Source organism: Hyaena hyaena, unplaced genomic scaffold (genome assembly GCF_003009895.1).
Source record: "Hyaena hyaena isolate Hyena2069 unplaced genomic scaffold, ASM300989v1 scaffold_108, whole genome shotgun sequence".
NCBI classification, from domain to species: domain Eukaryota; kingdom Metazoa; phylum Chordata; class Mammalia; order Carnivora; family Hyaenidae; genus Hyaena; species Hyaena hyaena.
Window position 1 is genome coordinate 617568 of NW_024080741.1, and position 14826 is coordinate 632393.

The 14826-nt window shown below is 42.5% G+C and overlaps 1 protein-coding gene across 1 annotated transcript in view; it reads left to right on the forward strand.

Moving 5' to 3' along the window:
* CACNA2D4 (calcium voltage-gated channel auxiliary subunit alpha2delta 4) overlaps nucleotides 1-14826 on the forward strand; it is a 112956-nt gene that overhangs the window by 55150 nt on the left and 42980 nt on the right. The window contains exons 24-26 of the mRNA XM_039236349.1: nucleotides 7136-7231; nucleotides 9333-9460; nucleotides 13124-13204. Coding sequence (XP_039092280.1) covers nucleotides 7136-7231; nucleotides 9333-9460; nucleotides 13124-13204 — 305 coding nt within the window. The remainder of the gene's footprint in view (nucleotides 1-7135; nucleotides 7232-9332; nucleotides 9461-13123; nucleotides 13205-14826) is intronic.

The window sequence follows — 14826 nt, forward strand, 5'->3', positions numbered from 1 at the left end:
TGCAGTGGACTACACCTTGTTCCTGAATAGGAAGTTTCAACATTAACATCATGAAGATGTCAAACTCCTCTAGACACTCAAGTTAATTAATGCTCTCCTAATGAAAACAACAGAATTTTATATGAAACAATGACCTATTTTAAAAAGCAAGATGAAGAATACTGTGCACAGTATGAAACCTTTTCTCTAAAAAGGAGGGAAAACAGTATATCTGTACATGTGTATGTGTGTGTGTGTGTGTGTGTGTGTGTGTGTATGTATGTAAAACATCTATGAAAATCCAAATAGGAAAGAGTTCTCATTAACTGCTGCTTATTAAAATAATGGGTAACTGAAACAGGGATGGAAGAGACACTTTTCACTGTATAACATAACTTTTTAGTACAATTTTGAACCATGTAAATGTATTACCTATACAAAATTAAATGAAGCTAGAAAACAAATTTAAAAAAAAGAATATGGCAGACCAGGCACTGTCCTAAGTACTTAGGGTATATTAACCTCATAACTACCTTCCAATATAGATACTATCATTATCCCTATTTTACAGGTGAGGAAACCAAGGCAAGGTGGGATAAACAACTTGCCCAAGGTCATATTGCCTCACAAGTGTGAAGTTGGAGTCAAACCAGGCAGCCTGGGTCTGGAGTCTAGGGGACTGGATCACTGGTTTGGAGAGAAGGGGCATGATCTTTATGTTCCCAAGTTCAGAGATTAGCCAGAGATGTTTTTAATGTTGAAAAACACTGAAGAACAAATATTCTTAACCAAAGTGTATATTAGAAAAGAAGACCTGGAGAATTAATATAAAATAGCATACTAATAAAGCTAAGGGGGAAAGTCACTTCCATAGATGCAGAAAAAAAAAATTGGAACAAATATTAATATCCACGCATGTTTTTAAAAACTAATCAATAAAATTAAAATTGACCTACATATGAAAGCCAACATCTGAATGGGGCTAGAGGCTCTCTCAACTAAAGACAGGACTCAGACATGCATTCCCATATACCTATTACTATTTAACAAGGTCAGAAGGTATTAGTCAGTGTAACCATGCAAGAGAATGCACCTAGAAGCAATGAGAAGGGAGAGGGAGAAGTAAATTATCTCTGTTTAAGAAAGTGATATGATTATATTTCTGGAAACCCCAGCAGAATTTATAGGAAAGCTAGTAAAACAATAATAGAATTTATAAAGTAGCAGTTTATAATATGAACATCCAAAAATTAATATCCTTTACCTATAAAAACAAAATTAAATTAAAAAATATCATGTAAGAATTCCTATTTAGGAGGGCAAAAAATAAAATGTAATCAAACACCTAGGTATAAACTATAAGAAATATCCCAAAACTTACATAAGGAAAATATTAAAACACTCCTGGAAGGCATAAACATAGTCTTGAATAAATGGGGAGGTATTCAGTGTTTTTGGATAGGAAGAATCAACATCACAAAGACAATAATCCTCTTTAAGCTAATTTGTAAGTTTAATGCAATCCCAATAAAAATGTAATCTGTATTTTTATGGATCCAGGTAAACTGATTATAAAGTTTATTTGGAAAAATAGTCAAGAAATTCCTGAAAAAGAAAAGCGACAAAGGAAGTTTTGCCCTGTCAGCATATTAAAACATATAATTTATGAAGTGTAGTACTGACATGTGAATAGAAAGGCAGACCAAGAGGAAAAAATAGAAAATCCAGAAATTCATCTAAATGCATGTGGAAATTTAGTTTATGACGAAGACATCATGGCAAACCAGTGAGGGGGAAAAATGGACTCTTTAATAACTGATTTGAGAGCCATACAGAGAATGATAAAATTGTATTATTTCCTCACACCATACATCTGGACAAAGTACAAATGACTCAGAAATTTAAATGTAAAAAATGAAACCATATAAATACTAAAAAACAAACAAACAAACAAACCATGAGCCACTTGCTCTAAAATCTAGGAATTAGGAAACCTTTCCCAATGATGACTCAAAATCCAGAAGCAATAAGAGAATGACTGATAAATTTAACAACATAAAAACATAAGCAAGGTGAAAACATAAATGAGAAACCAGAAAAATGTTTACAACTTAAAAAACAAATAAAAGATTACTATCTTTTATTCACAAAAAATGAAGAACTTCAAAAATAGAGAAGTAAAAGACCAACCACTTTATAGGAAAAATGAGCAAAGGATTATGGACACTTCAGAGAATACGTACAAATAGTCCTTAAATATACGAGAAAATGGTCAATCGAACTCATAATAAAAGGAATGCAAATTAAACTGTACCAAGATTATATTCATCACTCATCAGATTGATAATCATCTAAGTTTGTTGACATGCACCGCTGGCAATGCCATGGGGAATCAGGCTCTTGTATATTGTCAATGGGTATACACAATATTTCAATGGTTATGGAGGAGAATTTGGCAATATCTAACAAATTGTATATGCATTTATGCTTTGACTCAGCAATACCGCTTCTAGGAATGTGTTTATCCCAAAGATACACTAGTAAAAATAGGAAAGATATATACATGAGCTTTTTGTTACATCTCCATTTACAACAGTGAAAGATAGAAAATAACCTAAGTCCATCAGTAGGAGTCTAGTTAAATAAACCATGGAAGATCCACATAATGGAATAGTATGTAACTATAAAAAATGAGAAATCTATAGACTGCTATGGAATGGTCTTGCCAATGGAGAAAAGTGTGTATAACATCTCCACTAATTATTTAAAAAGAGGAAATGCAAATATATTTTCATAGTTACTTACACATATATAAACAGAGACACATGTGTATATGTACATATATATGTTTAATGGAACTATAGACAAGCAAACCAAAGTTACTTTGGGGGGTAAGAACAGGGGAGTAGAGACAGAGACATGCATAAATATGCTTCATTTTGCATATTTGACTTTGGAACCATGTAAATGTTTTATATCATTATAAAACAAAATTAGATTTTAAAAAATAAGCTCTAAAAATTTGAAAACAAATGAAACAAATAAACCTAGCTGTGTATCAAGTTCATGAACTAACTATACATAGATGGATTCTTTCAAGGGACTTAAAAACACGGAACCATAAACAATAAATAAATAAACAAACTCATAAACCATGTTCAATAACCACATTGCTAGAAATAATAGTGGCACTGTATTTTCAAACTATATAGATGGGTAGAGCAAATAGTATTGTGTTAATGTCATTAGGAACTAAGGTTTTCAACAAATGAAAAAGAGATGGAAATTTTTTTAATCAAAGAATATGTATTGCCAAATATGAATTGGAAGTTTCAATGAACTCATGATTATTTTCTCTTAAAGAAACAAAAAGTATATACTAGCCCTGTACACTGAAAAGACCAACCTTGGTGAGCATACCAGACCCAGACTGTGGACTTTCAATGTGCATAGTAAGAAGTTCTCATTAAAATGAGTCAGCGATCCTTGGAGAAATGACTTATTTCAAGACAGGGGCAAGAAATGTACAAAAGGAGCCAGGAGCATCTTGTCATAAACAGATGTAAGAAGTTACTAAAGACTATAATGAGATTGTGCCAGTGGGACCCCAGAGCCAACCAGAAGCAACTCTCACTGGTTAAAGTTGAACAATTAAAGCAGCAAAAGTAATGACAACCACAAAGGATTAAAACATATTAAGTATGCTAAAATCCTGTGTTCATAATGATACTAGGGAGAAAGAAAATATTTTTTGGTCATCTTCAGAAAATGTTAGGAAACCAACTCATTATTCTAAAAATTGACAAATAAACCGAGACTCAATTATTTATCCTGGTTCTTCTGAAGAAGTTGCATCTCAGGATAACCAAATATTGATGAGAAGTCTATCTTTGATCAAGTATTTCAGGTACAAATAAAATAAGGAAGAAACCAAAGAATATCCATATCTTGCAACCTCTAGTCAATGAGATAGTGTGTGCCTCTTGACAAAGAACACACCACTATAACTCAAACCTACATCAAACCCATAGCTCTACTGCTAGTTTATAAGAAATATAAGAGACAAGAGAGCATGCTAAATAACACCACAGCATCATGATCAGCTAAACCCAGAATGCAGAAACTCTACAGAACAAACAACCTACTCCAGCAAATAAATTGCAAGGAAAAAAGAAGGAAGGGCAAGAAGAGAAAGGAAGGTTGAAAGCGACTAAAGATGACTGTTAACAGGTGTTTGGAGTTCCTTTTGGGGATGATGAAAATGTTCTATAATAGACTGGTCATGGCCACACAACTCTGTGAATACAATAAAAGCCATTTAATTGTACACTTTAAATGGATGAACTGTGTGGCAAGTGGATTACAGTTCAATTAGTATATATAGCTAGATTGAGATTGAGAAATGAGAGAGAAAGAAAAGAGACATATGAACTGTAGACCCTAGTCTGATTCTGATACAAATAAGCTTTTAAAAAAAATCATGAGGACTGTGGATTATTGGATTAGTTATGCTATTAAGGAATTGTGGAGTCTTTTTTTAGGTGTGATAATGCCATTAATGATTTTTTTCATTCCTTATATTTTAATGATAGAAATTAAAATATTTATCAATGAAATAGTATCTGAGATTTGCCTCAAAATAATCTAATTGAGGGCTGCAGGAGGCTGTAGATGAAACAAGATTGGCATAGACTGGTAATTGTTGAAGCTAATTTATGGGTGCAGGAGTCTCATTAGACTATTCTGTAGTACTTTTGAATAAAGAATTGCATCAGGAAGATTTTTAGAGAAAGAGTCCTTAGGCCCCACCCTTGGAAATTCTGGTTACTACAACATCAGAGGGGAGCAGGCAGACCCCATCTGTATCTTCAGACCTCAGTGATTTTCCAGAATGTAGACCAAGAGTTTTAATCCAGCTCTGGGTACTATCAGTTAACATTGCATGGTACAGCCTTCTTAACAGAATTCCATTAGGGATAACTCAATAGCCATACAGCTGAGCCTTGGTTAAAAGAAAAAATACTTCCCCAGGATGCCTGGCTGGCCCAGTCAGTAAAGCGTCTACTCTTGATTTTGGCTCAAGTCAAGATCTCAGCATTCAGGAGTTCAAACCCTGTGTCAGGCTTGCCTACCTTATACACTTACTAAAACCACTGATCTAGGTACTAAGAGAAATTAGGTAATTGCCTGCAGCAAATTGGGCTAGGCATATGAATATTAATAAAGTTAGAAGTAATTAAATAAAAACCATATATAACAAGCCCACTGCTAATAGTATATTCAGTGGTGAAAACAATGAAAAGCTGAAAGCTCTTGCTCTAAGATCAAGAACAAGGAACTCTTACCACTGTTATTCAGCATAGTAGGGGAGTCCTAGCCAAAGCAAGTAAGGGAGAAAAAGAACGAAATAAAAAGGCAACCTATGCAGTGGGAAAAAATATTTGCAAATTACATCTGATAAGGGGTTAATATCCAAAATATTTTTTTAAAAACTCACACAACTCAATAGCAACAAAACAATCTGATTTTTTAAAAGGGTAGAGGAACTGAATAGACATTCTTCCAGAGAAAAACCTACAAATAGCCAACTGATGCATGAAAAAGTTCTCAACATCAATAATGATCAGGAAAATGCAAATCAAAAACACAGTGAGCTATCACCTCACTGTTAGAATGTTATCAGAAAGACAGGAGACAACAAGTGTTGGCAAGGATACGGAGAAAAGGGAACCCTGTGCACCACTGGTGGAAACGTGAATTGGTACAACCACTATAAACAACAGTTTAGAGGTTCTTCAAAAAATTAATAACAGTACTGTCCAGCAATCTCACTTCTGGTTATTTATCCAAAGGAAATGAAACTATTATCTTGAAGACATATCTACACCCCCATGTTCATTGCAGCATTATTTATAATAGCCCAGATATGGGAACAACATGTCATCATTGGATGAATGAACAAAGAAGATGTGGTATGTGTGATGTGAAAAATACATTATTCAGCCATGAAGAAGGAAATCCTGCCATTTATGACAATGTAGATGAACCCTGAGGGCGTTATGCTAAGTGAAACAAGCCAGACAAAGAAAGACAAATACTACATCGTATCACTTATTTGGAAAATCTTTAAAAGAATAAAATAAAGTCAAACTCATAGAAACAGAGAGAAGAAAAGCGATTGCTGTGGGCTGGTTGGGTAAAGACAGGTCAGTACAAAGTTTAAGCTACAAGCTGAATAAGGCCTGAGGATCTAAAGTAAAACATGAAGACTGTAGTTGATAACACTGTATTGTATAATTGAAATTAGCTAAGAGAATAAAACTTAAATATTCTCACCCCAGCAAAAAAAGATAAAAATACCTAACATGATGGATGTGTTCATTAACTAGATGGGAAGAGTCCTTTCACAATGTATACATATATCAAATAACCATGATAAGTACTTAAAAACTTTTATAATTGTGCTCAATTATATCTCAAAAAAGCTGAAATTAAAAAAAAAAAAAAAAAAAAAGAGGTGATGACTCCCACCACTGGTACCATCATCATAGAAGTTTGGCTTTGAGACCATGAGAAAAACTAGTTACACTCCAGCTAGCTAATGGATTTTCTTTCTCAAATCTTGCTGGCAAGGTTTTAAAGCCCACTGGGTTCACGTAGGTGGATGTAGACAGTGTCTTCTCCTCCTTTTACATTTCAATATTAAGGTAAACATGTGAAAAGGGCTTTAAAACTCTGAAGTGTCATGTATGTGCCGGTCATGAGAAGTTCCTATTCCTGAGGTCCGAGACAAAATATCTTTTCCTGAATTCCTTCTGTCTTCCAAAGCCAACTCCCCTAAAACCTGGATGGTCAAATTAGGAGCAAAAAAAAGTAGAAAAGCAGAGGCTTAGGGGACCCCATTAACAAGGGGAGATGCTGCCCAGGGGATCCCGGTCAACCAGATGTAACAAACATGATGCTCACAAAGGCTGGCCAGTGCATGTGTGTGCAACCCTCTGAGCAATCAACTTGCCTGTCCATCCCCTGTCGCCCACCCCAAAGAGCAGGCCAGAAACCAGGAGAGGCCTACAGGTTTCCCTGTGTCCCCTATGCCCTCTTCCTAGACCTATCATTTCACTGTATGGTAACGACAGCTGCTCTGTCTGCTTCACAGTGACTCCGAACAGGTGGTGGACATGGCCTTCCTGGGCACCCGGGCCGGCCTCCTCAGAAGCAGCTTATTTGTGGGCTCTGAGAAGGTCTCCGACAAGTGAGTCCCGCTGGAGAGGGAGAGGGATCCCTGACGGGTGTTCCTGTGGCATGTGGACAGGCAGACTCTTGGAGCCCCACAGTGCAAGGAGGGTGGAAAGGTTGTGGTTTGCAGATTGGGAGGGTCAGAAAAATAACTCTTCCACCAGGCTTAGAATCATCCTGAAGGTGTCCCCAAGAAAGGAGGGACAGTGGCCCAGTCAGGAAAGAGAGTGGCTGAGACACTAAAGTTGGAAGGGTTAATCACTTCCACAAAAGGAAACCTAGGCGCTGTTTTTCTCCCAGGGACCAGTCTCTATGTGACAAGCTAAATTATTTGGCCATGTCCCCTCTTTTGTTAACAACTTACATATCCCCTAAGCCAGCAACTCTCAACTGGGGGTATTTTTCCCCTATCCCCACCCCAAGGACATTTGGCAATGTCTGCAGACATGTTTGGTTGTCACAGCTAAGGGATGGGGGCTTGCTACTGGCATCTAGTGGGCAGAGGCCAGGGATGCTGTGAAACATCCTCACGACAATTATTTGGCCTAAAATGTCAATAGTGCTGAGGCTAAGAGACCATGCTCCCAGCAAAGCCTGCATTTTGGGAGACCAGCTTGCCAGGGTGTCCTCCCCACTGCAGTAAAGGGAGGATGGGAGCCAGAAAAGGGTGCTGGGTGCAGGTGGGAGAGCAGAACCACCTGCCGCTCTGCAAACCACCAGACTCAAATAGGCAGAGGCCACCAGGCACTTGGAGGAGAACAGTGAGGAGGCACCTCACAGTCTCCCGCCCACTCACTGCTCCTCTCACTGAATCCAAGCACACTCGGCCCCGGAGAGCCATCTTTGAGCTTCTTCCAGGACTCTGACAGATCCATGCTTGCTCATAAGCTGAGGCTTTCTCGGAAGACAAATCAAGTGGCTTTTCCTCACCCCACTTGCCCTCACTCCCAGAGAGGTGAACAGAGGAGAGTGCTGTCTTGCTAACCCTTTCCACAGCCCTGTTAGAGACATAGCAAATGGCTCAATGGACCCAATCTGGTGGGTAAACTGTAGATTCACTCTAAGGCCTTGAGCAGTGTGGGGAACTGGCCTCCCCACACTCACTACCCCTCCTGTTCTCTACCACTGGTACTTCCATTCCCTTACACTTCCACCCCCACACGGAAAATGACACCCATGTCATTGTCTGGCCAAAGTTGGACAGGGTGAACCACACCTGGCAGTATGAAGGGGATAAAAGCATCCTTGGTATTTCCCTGCATCCTCTCTGAAAGGTTTCCATGAATGGAAGAGAGAAATCTCAATACAGAGAGACCCTCCTGGCTTATAGTCACAGCCACCACAAATAGCCGCATGGACACCATGCAACTCCAGAGGGCTCCCTTCACCTAGACCATGACATGCCTGGCAGCTCAGGAATTGTACAGGTCAGCTTCTTTTGAACATGTAAGCCAAGTGCTCTTAAAATCAAACTTCAATTATCCACCTTGTGGGTTATCCACAGTGTCTTTTTTAATCCACAAACCAGCTTCTCCCTACCTCCCACTCTGCTTCTGGACCAGCACTCCCTTCTGCTGGCTGCTGTGTTCAGGGAATGCAAAACCATAATTAGCAAGGTAAAGCTGTTCAAAAAAAAAAGATAACTCATAATGTGTTCTAAACCCTAGAGGCAATGACTTTTGAAGTAACCATTTGGGGAGAATTTGTGCAGAATTTGTGCAGTGATAGAATTGACTACAGTTTCCCCATTCAGACATGCCAATTAACCAGACAAAAAGAAATTACACTATATCCAAAAGAAATAAACCCCACAGGCAAAGGAGTTTTCATTTTTTTTTAAAGGTGTTCTTTCACAATACAGGCTCTATAGCTTCTTCTAGCTACTAATGTGTCATCATGTACAACAGTATTTGATTCTGGAAAGGGCAGGAATTGCTGAGGAACATTGTATGGGGTAAAACTAGTTTAGGGGCTAATATTTTCTGTCTGTCTGAAATTCTACCAAAGTAGAGATGAATCTCTCTTCTTGGCCCAGCCAAGATGACCTCGTGTAAAAAGAGAGAAGGATGAACATGTTCTCGGATTTAAGGGGAGGTACCAAATCTTTCTCCTTGCAGAAAGTTCCTGACTCCTGAGGATGAAGCCAGCATATTCACCATGGACCACTTCCCTCTGTGGTACCGCCAGGCTGCTGAGCATCCTGCGGGCAGCTTTGTCTTCAATCTGAGGTCAGCAGAGGCCCCAGGTAATCTGCACCTCTGTGTCCTGGGGCTGAGCTGGGACCAGAGCAAGCTTCCTATGGGTGCTTTCGGTGGGAAACAGGAGCATACATGGGAGAGAATGTCCATACTTCAAGGTCCCCTTCCAACCCTCCCTCATGACACGTTAGCAACTTGGAAAAGCTCATTCATGCCTTATCACACAATTGGTCTCTACCCTGAATATATGACAGATCATTTTATCCCCTAGCTAGCAGCCAAAGTTAGCCCTTAAAAATCCAGCATGGCACAAAGGAAGAGATTTGACCCAAAAGTCAAGAAGAGCTGGATTCTAGCCCAAAGTCCAAATAGGTAGATATTAGTAGAGTTGATCTTTAAGATCCTTCTATTTCTAAACATCTTTGAAAATTTCTTAAACCTCCCAGATGAAAGTAACAGGTCTTATTCCATCTATTCCATCAGAGGACTTCTGTACTTACCAAGTTCACTGCCCCATCACACCTCTTCCCAGAGAAAGCAGCCTGGTCTCTACTCCCTTGGGGTCTCCACTCCCTTGGAGTCTCCTAGGAAAAGCAACATTGGGCCCCCCGTCTGCTCCTCAAGAACTCCCAGTAATAATTGGGCACCTCCTGGCTGGCAGGCCACTGGGGGCTCACGGAGTAGGAAGTAGGGCAGCCAAGATTGGTCCCATGGACCAACTTGGTATCCAAATCCCTGTAAGTCCAAAGCCCAGGAAGGGTTTCACAGCTCCAGGCACTGGGCCAACTCTCAACCCCCAGAACCCACGCTGGAAAATAGCGCAAATAAAGAAAAGTTAAGTGACTTTAACAGAGCACCTCTAAAATTGCAAAATGTTTACAAGGGAGAAGGGATCTGGAGGATGCAAGGCTTCACCTTAATGTACACTCAAAGACTCTATGGCCCAGAGAGGTTGAGGGACTCATCCAGGAGTTCAAGAGTCTGCAGCAGAGCAAGCTCTCCACCAGATCACCTTGGGGGAAACTGACCCTAGCACAGCGGAGCAAGAGAGCCTATAAATATCCATGTCCAGGTCAGAGTGCAAAGAGATACAGAAAGAAAGGGGAGAGGGAGAGGAGAGGAAGGGAGAGGAGGAGGAGTGGGAAGAGGGAGGAAGAGAAAGAGATGGGGGAGGGGAAAGGGGAAGAGGTGCAGGAGAGGAGGAAAAGGAGGGGAAGACAGGAGAGGATGAGAAACAGAGGGAGGGGGAAGGAGAGAAGGAGGAGAAGGAAGGGAGGAGGGAGAAGGAGAGCACTCAGCTGGGAGTCCACCTGGAATGGAGATGCCCTTCCACCAAAATCCCCCAGCCATCACTTCCACCAAAACCATCCTCCATCTTCCTGACAGAGAAATGCCCTGAGCTAAAGGCTGGGGAGACCCAGGAGATCCCCCTCTATGTCCTCTTGACTCCTTCACTTTGTGCCTAAGCCCACCTCTCCATCCTATGCCTGTTCCCCACCCCCCCCCCCCACTGAATGCAACACTAATAGGTTTTACAAAATGTTCTAGAGCATATAAACTTCTTTAATCTCCACAACACTGTAAGTGTTGTTATTCTCTTCTTCCACAAGAAAAATTTGAGGCTCAGAGAGGTTCTGTGACTTGCCCAGGATCACACAGCTAGGGAGCCACAGAGCCAGGCTTAACCCAAGTTCTGCCCACCTTAAGTGCAAGCCAGGAGCCGTTAGAGGAAGTGAGTGCTGTTATTCACAGTGAAAGCCTACAGGAGAGGCTCACAAAGCCAAAGTAATGGTCCCCTCCCCACATTGCCCCCCAGAGCCAGAAAGAGGCAGCTCTTTCTTCCTGTCACCTTCTGTAGCAGGATCAAGGGCTCCCCAAGGAGGGGCTCCCGCAGGGTCCTGGGGAAGTTCTCTGGAGTGAAGCCCTGGCCCCCGCCCCCAGCCCATGATGATGGCTCCCTCCTACCTGTGTTGTCACTGGGCCCATGCCTGAAGGCTGCTGGGGTTGCTTTTTGTGGCGGAGAGGTAGGAGGGCGGTGGGTGGGGAACTAAGCCACAAGGAGAAGGGAGGGAAGCTGGCAACCCAGAAGGGGGGACGGTTGAGTAGGGAGGCAGGAGCTTGCTCTCTTTTCACACCCTCACTTGCTGCTTTAGCTCCTGCCTATGCTTAGAGACACGTGGACACCTCTGCACACTCCCATTCTCCCCCAAGGAAGAAGACAACAACAGCTTCCTTGTAATGGGGGGTGGGTACCCCGAGGAGGCGGAGGAGTCACCTCCAGGGTGAGTGGAGGCTTCACTCTGCCTCTCCAGGCTGACTCTGCTGCCCTTTGCCTGGGGCCTGGTGGGCTGAGTTCTGCCCACACAGAGACGTCTTTTGCAACCAGTGCCTGAGAAATCTGCCAGCACAGAGCAGAGCCTCACTAATGCCCAGGTGCCTCAGGCCTATCACTCTTTTTTCTAGACATTTCTAGAGGCAAGATGAGGAAGCTGACTTCTGTGTTTATTGTCATTTTATCATGGCAAATTCCTCAAATCAAGGACAATGCTACATATTGTAAGTTTATAGTATCAAAGTAATTTTGGATTTCTGTGGGATATTTGATTATAACGAGGTGTGACGGATGAGCTTAGCAAAAGAGATATGAGGAAACTGGCTAATTTAAGTTTCGCCACAGCAGACGATTTCCGCACAAGCTTCTCATGACCTATTTGTTTCAAGCAACATTTGATATATAAAGACATTCTAACAAGATATCACCTGATAAAATTTTTCCCCTTTCTTGGAATTTTCAGTAATGGAACTTGGCTAGACAAAAATGCTTTGAAAAGCAAAGCCATGTCCCTGGACTGATGAAAATTTAAAAGCCCAAGGTCATATAGTAGCCCATACCACCTTGGAGCCAGAAAGCTCTGTTTTAATGTAGACCTGAATTTTGCACCTATGGTGGCCCGATTCTCTCAGAAAAAGTGTGGAGAGCAGCTCAAGGCAAGCCCCTTGCCCTTCAAGAGTCCAGCAGAGTGTCCCAGAAGCACACCAACAATCTGTAAAGCAAGTGAAAGACATGGTTTGATAATCACCACCAATGACCAGGATTTATGGAGTGTCTCAGAGGTGTCAGGCAATAGTCTGTGTCTGGTGCACCCTACCATCTGGCCTCCAGAGGGGCTGGCTGTCAGTGTCACCCTGACTCATGTGACTGATGAAGGACAACCCAGGATCGGCCACCACCGAGTCCTGGAACACAGCCTGTCCTTCTGCTAGAAAGAATCATTTGACAGAAGGCAAGTCTTCTGGGTGGAGCATGTCCTGAGAGGGACACAGCAGTGTCTCTGAGCTCAAGTAAGGCAACAGCCAACAGACAGTTGCTGCCCTGAGGGAGAGCAAACTCATAGTGTCCTCATGATGAGGACAACACTGCATTGTCTGGGCGGCTAGGGGCCATGGTGTATTTATCTGGCAGGTTCAGATCTGCACAGGAGGGTGGCAGTGCCCGACACTTGGCAGGCACTCCGCAAAGACCAGTGGTCGATGGTAACAGAGCCATCATGGCAACAGCTTCCCCAAACACTGCCCTCCTCGCCCTGACTTATTCAAGGAATGCCCTCACCTGGCATTTATATTGTCTTCTCAGCCTACCCAACCACTACCCAACCACAGACTTTTCCCCAGGTACTGAGAACTTGACTTAGCAATTTTTGTTTCCCCAGAAAGTCCAGGCCAGACAATGGTAGTAACAGCAAGCACCGCTGTGGCCGTGACGGTGGACAAGAAGACAGCTATTGCTGCAGGTAGGAGCTGCCCTTTGCGCCACCGTGGTTGGGGAGCTGTGAGTCAATGTCAAGAATAAGGCACACGGTAATAGCAGAAGGACCCTGCCTGTAGTCTGCAAGGGACACAGCCCTCAGCCATAAGTTTTCCTATGTGAAATGTGGGACTGGAGGAGAAAGGAGTCCTCCCAAGCCATTTTGTTATAAACCCATAAAACCTTAGATCCAAAAGAATTTAGTAAAGTAAAATGAAGCTCACATAGGTTGAGATCTGCTCCAATTTCCACAGGACAGAGACTGGAACCCAGACCTCCTCACCACCTCTCTGTGTGCCACTTCTCACTTCTACCACCTTGGGCCTAGCATCCTCCTGTGGGGAGAGCTGGGCTTGTGACTCAGACCCTAAAGTAAGAACCTGGAACTCATGCTTAATATGTGCCAGGCACCTGGGAACTTGCTCCCCAGGTGCATCTCATTCAGCCCTCAGTGTGATCCTATTAAGCCAATACTTTTGGCTCCGTTTTACAGATTAAAAAAAAAAAAAAAACTGAGACAGAAAAATTATTTGCCCAAAGTCATACAGCTAATAATTAATGAAGCTAGAATTTGAACTCAGGCTGCCTCTCTTTAAGCCCCAGCTTCCTACCCCATGTTGCCATTTGCCTCAAATGTGATGAGAGCACCCAATGAACCTCCCACACTGCCCTGACTTGGTAGTTTCTTAGTATCTAAAAGAGTCCTTTGCATGGGTGCCTCCTTACCTGAGTGCCATCAGGCCTGTGTGGTGAAGCCCTCAACCCTCAATATAAATCCTTGCTTCAGTTTCCGTCTCAGAGCCAACTGTGTTCTGCAAGGGTGTGCAATCCAGTGGGCACTCAAACATCAGCCATCATGGGTCCTGTCCTGCCTCTCCAGGGGTCTGGAGTCATGTGAAAGGGCTCCAGCAGCTAGACCAGACAGGGGCAGGCAGGGGTGGGTGCACCTTGTCCCTCAAGACTGGATTCAGGGCACAGGAGGTGGGAGGAGCCGGCCGGGGTCTGGCAGAGATTGCCCAAGGCTATCTTCCTGCCTGAGGAAACATTGGCACCGCTGGTGGCCTTCCCACTACAGCATTTGGAAGGGACCATCTCAGCCACCTTTTTAAACTCAGGCCACAGTACGCTAACTCCAAACCCATTTATAGGCCAAAATTGGACATGAACTTGCTTCCCTAAAGACTGTTCTGTGGTCCCAGCTGAAATCTGTGCCTGTCCTCCTCCCTCTGTGATGTGGACCTTCTAGTTCCTGCTAGACTTGAGAGTCTAGGAACCAGAGGGGACAGGGGTCAGGCTGCTGGCTGGGTTCTCCTGCACTCTCCAATCATTTGATATCATTTTTAAGTCTGAGCTGAATCAGAGCCTCCAGGGGTTGCCATAGAAACCGTGTCCTGGTGCCTCCGGTTTAACTCACTGTAGACAATGGCTCTGACACTCTGGGGTGCACGGACGTGATAGGAAAAGAATGAAGTGCTAGAGACCTTATACTTCAACTTTTTGGGAAGGGTTTTCTTTTGCAATTTTCCCTCCCTGGCAAATGGCTCATCCTCCCTGATATTGGGGCCAGAGGAGGCTGATAGTTGAAAGCAGGGTCGGCAGCTTGTTTTC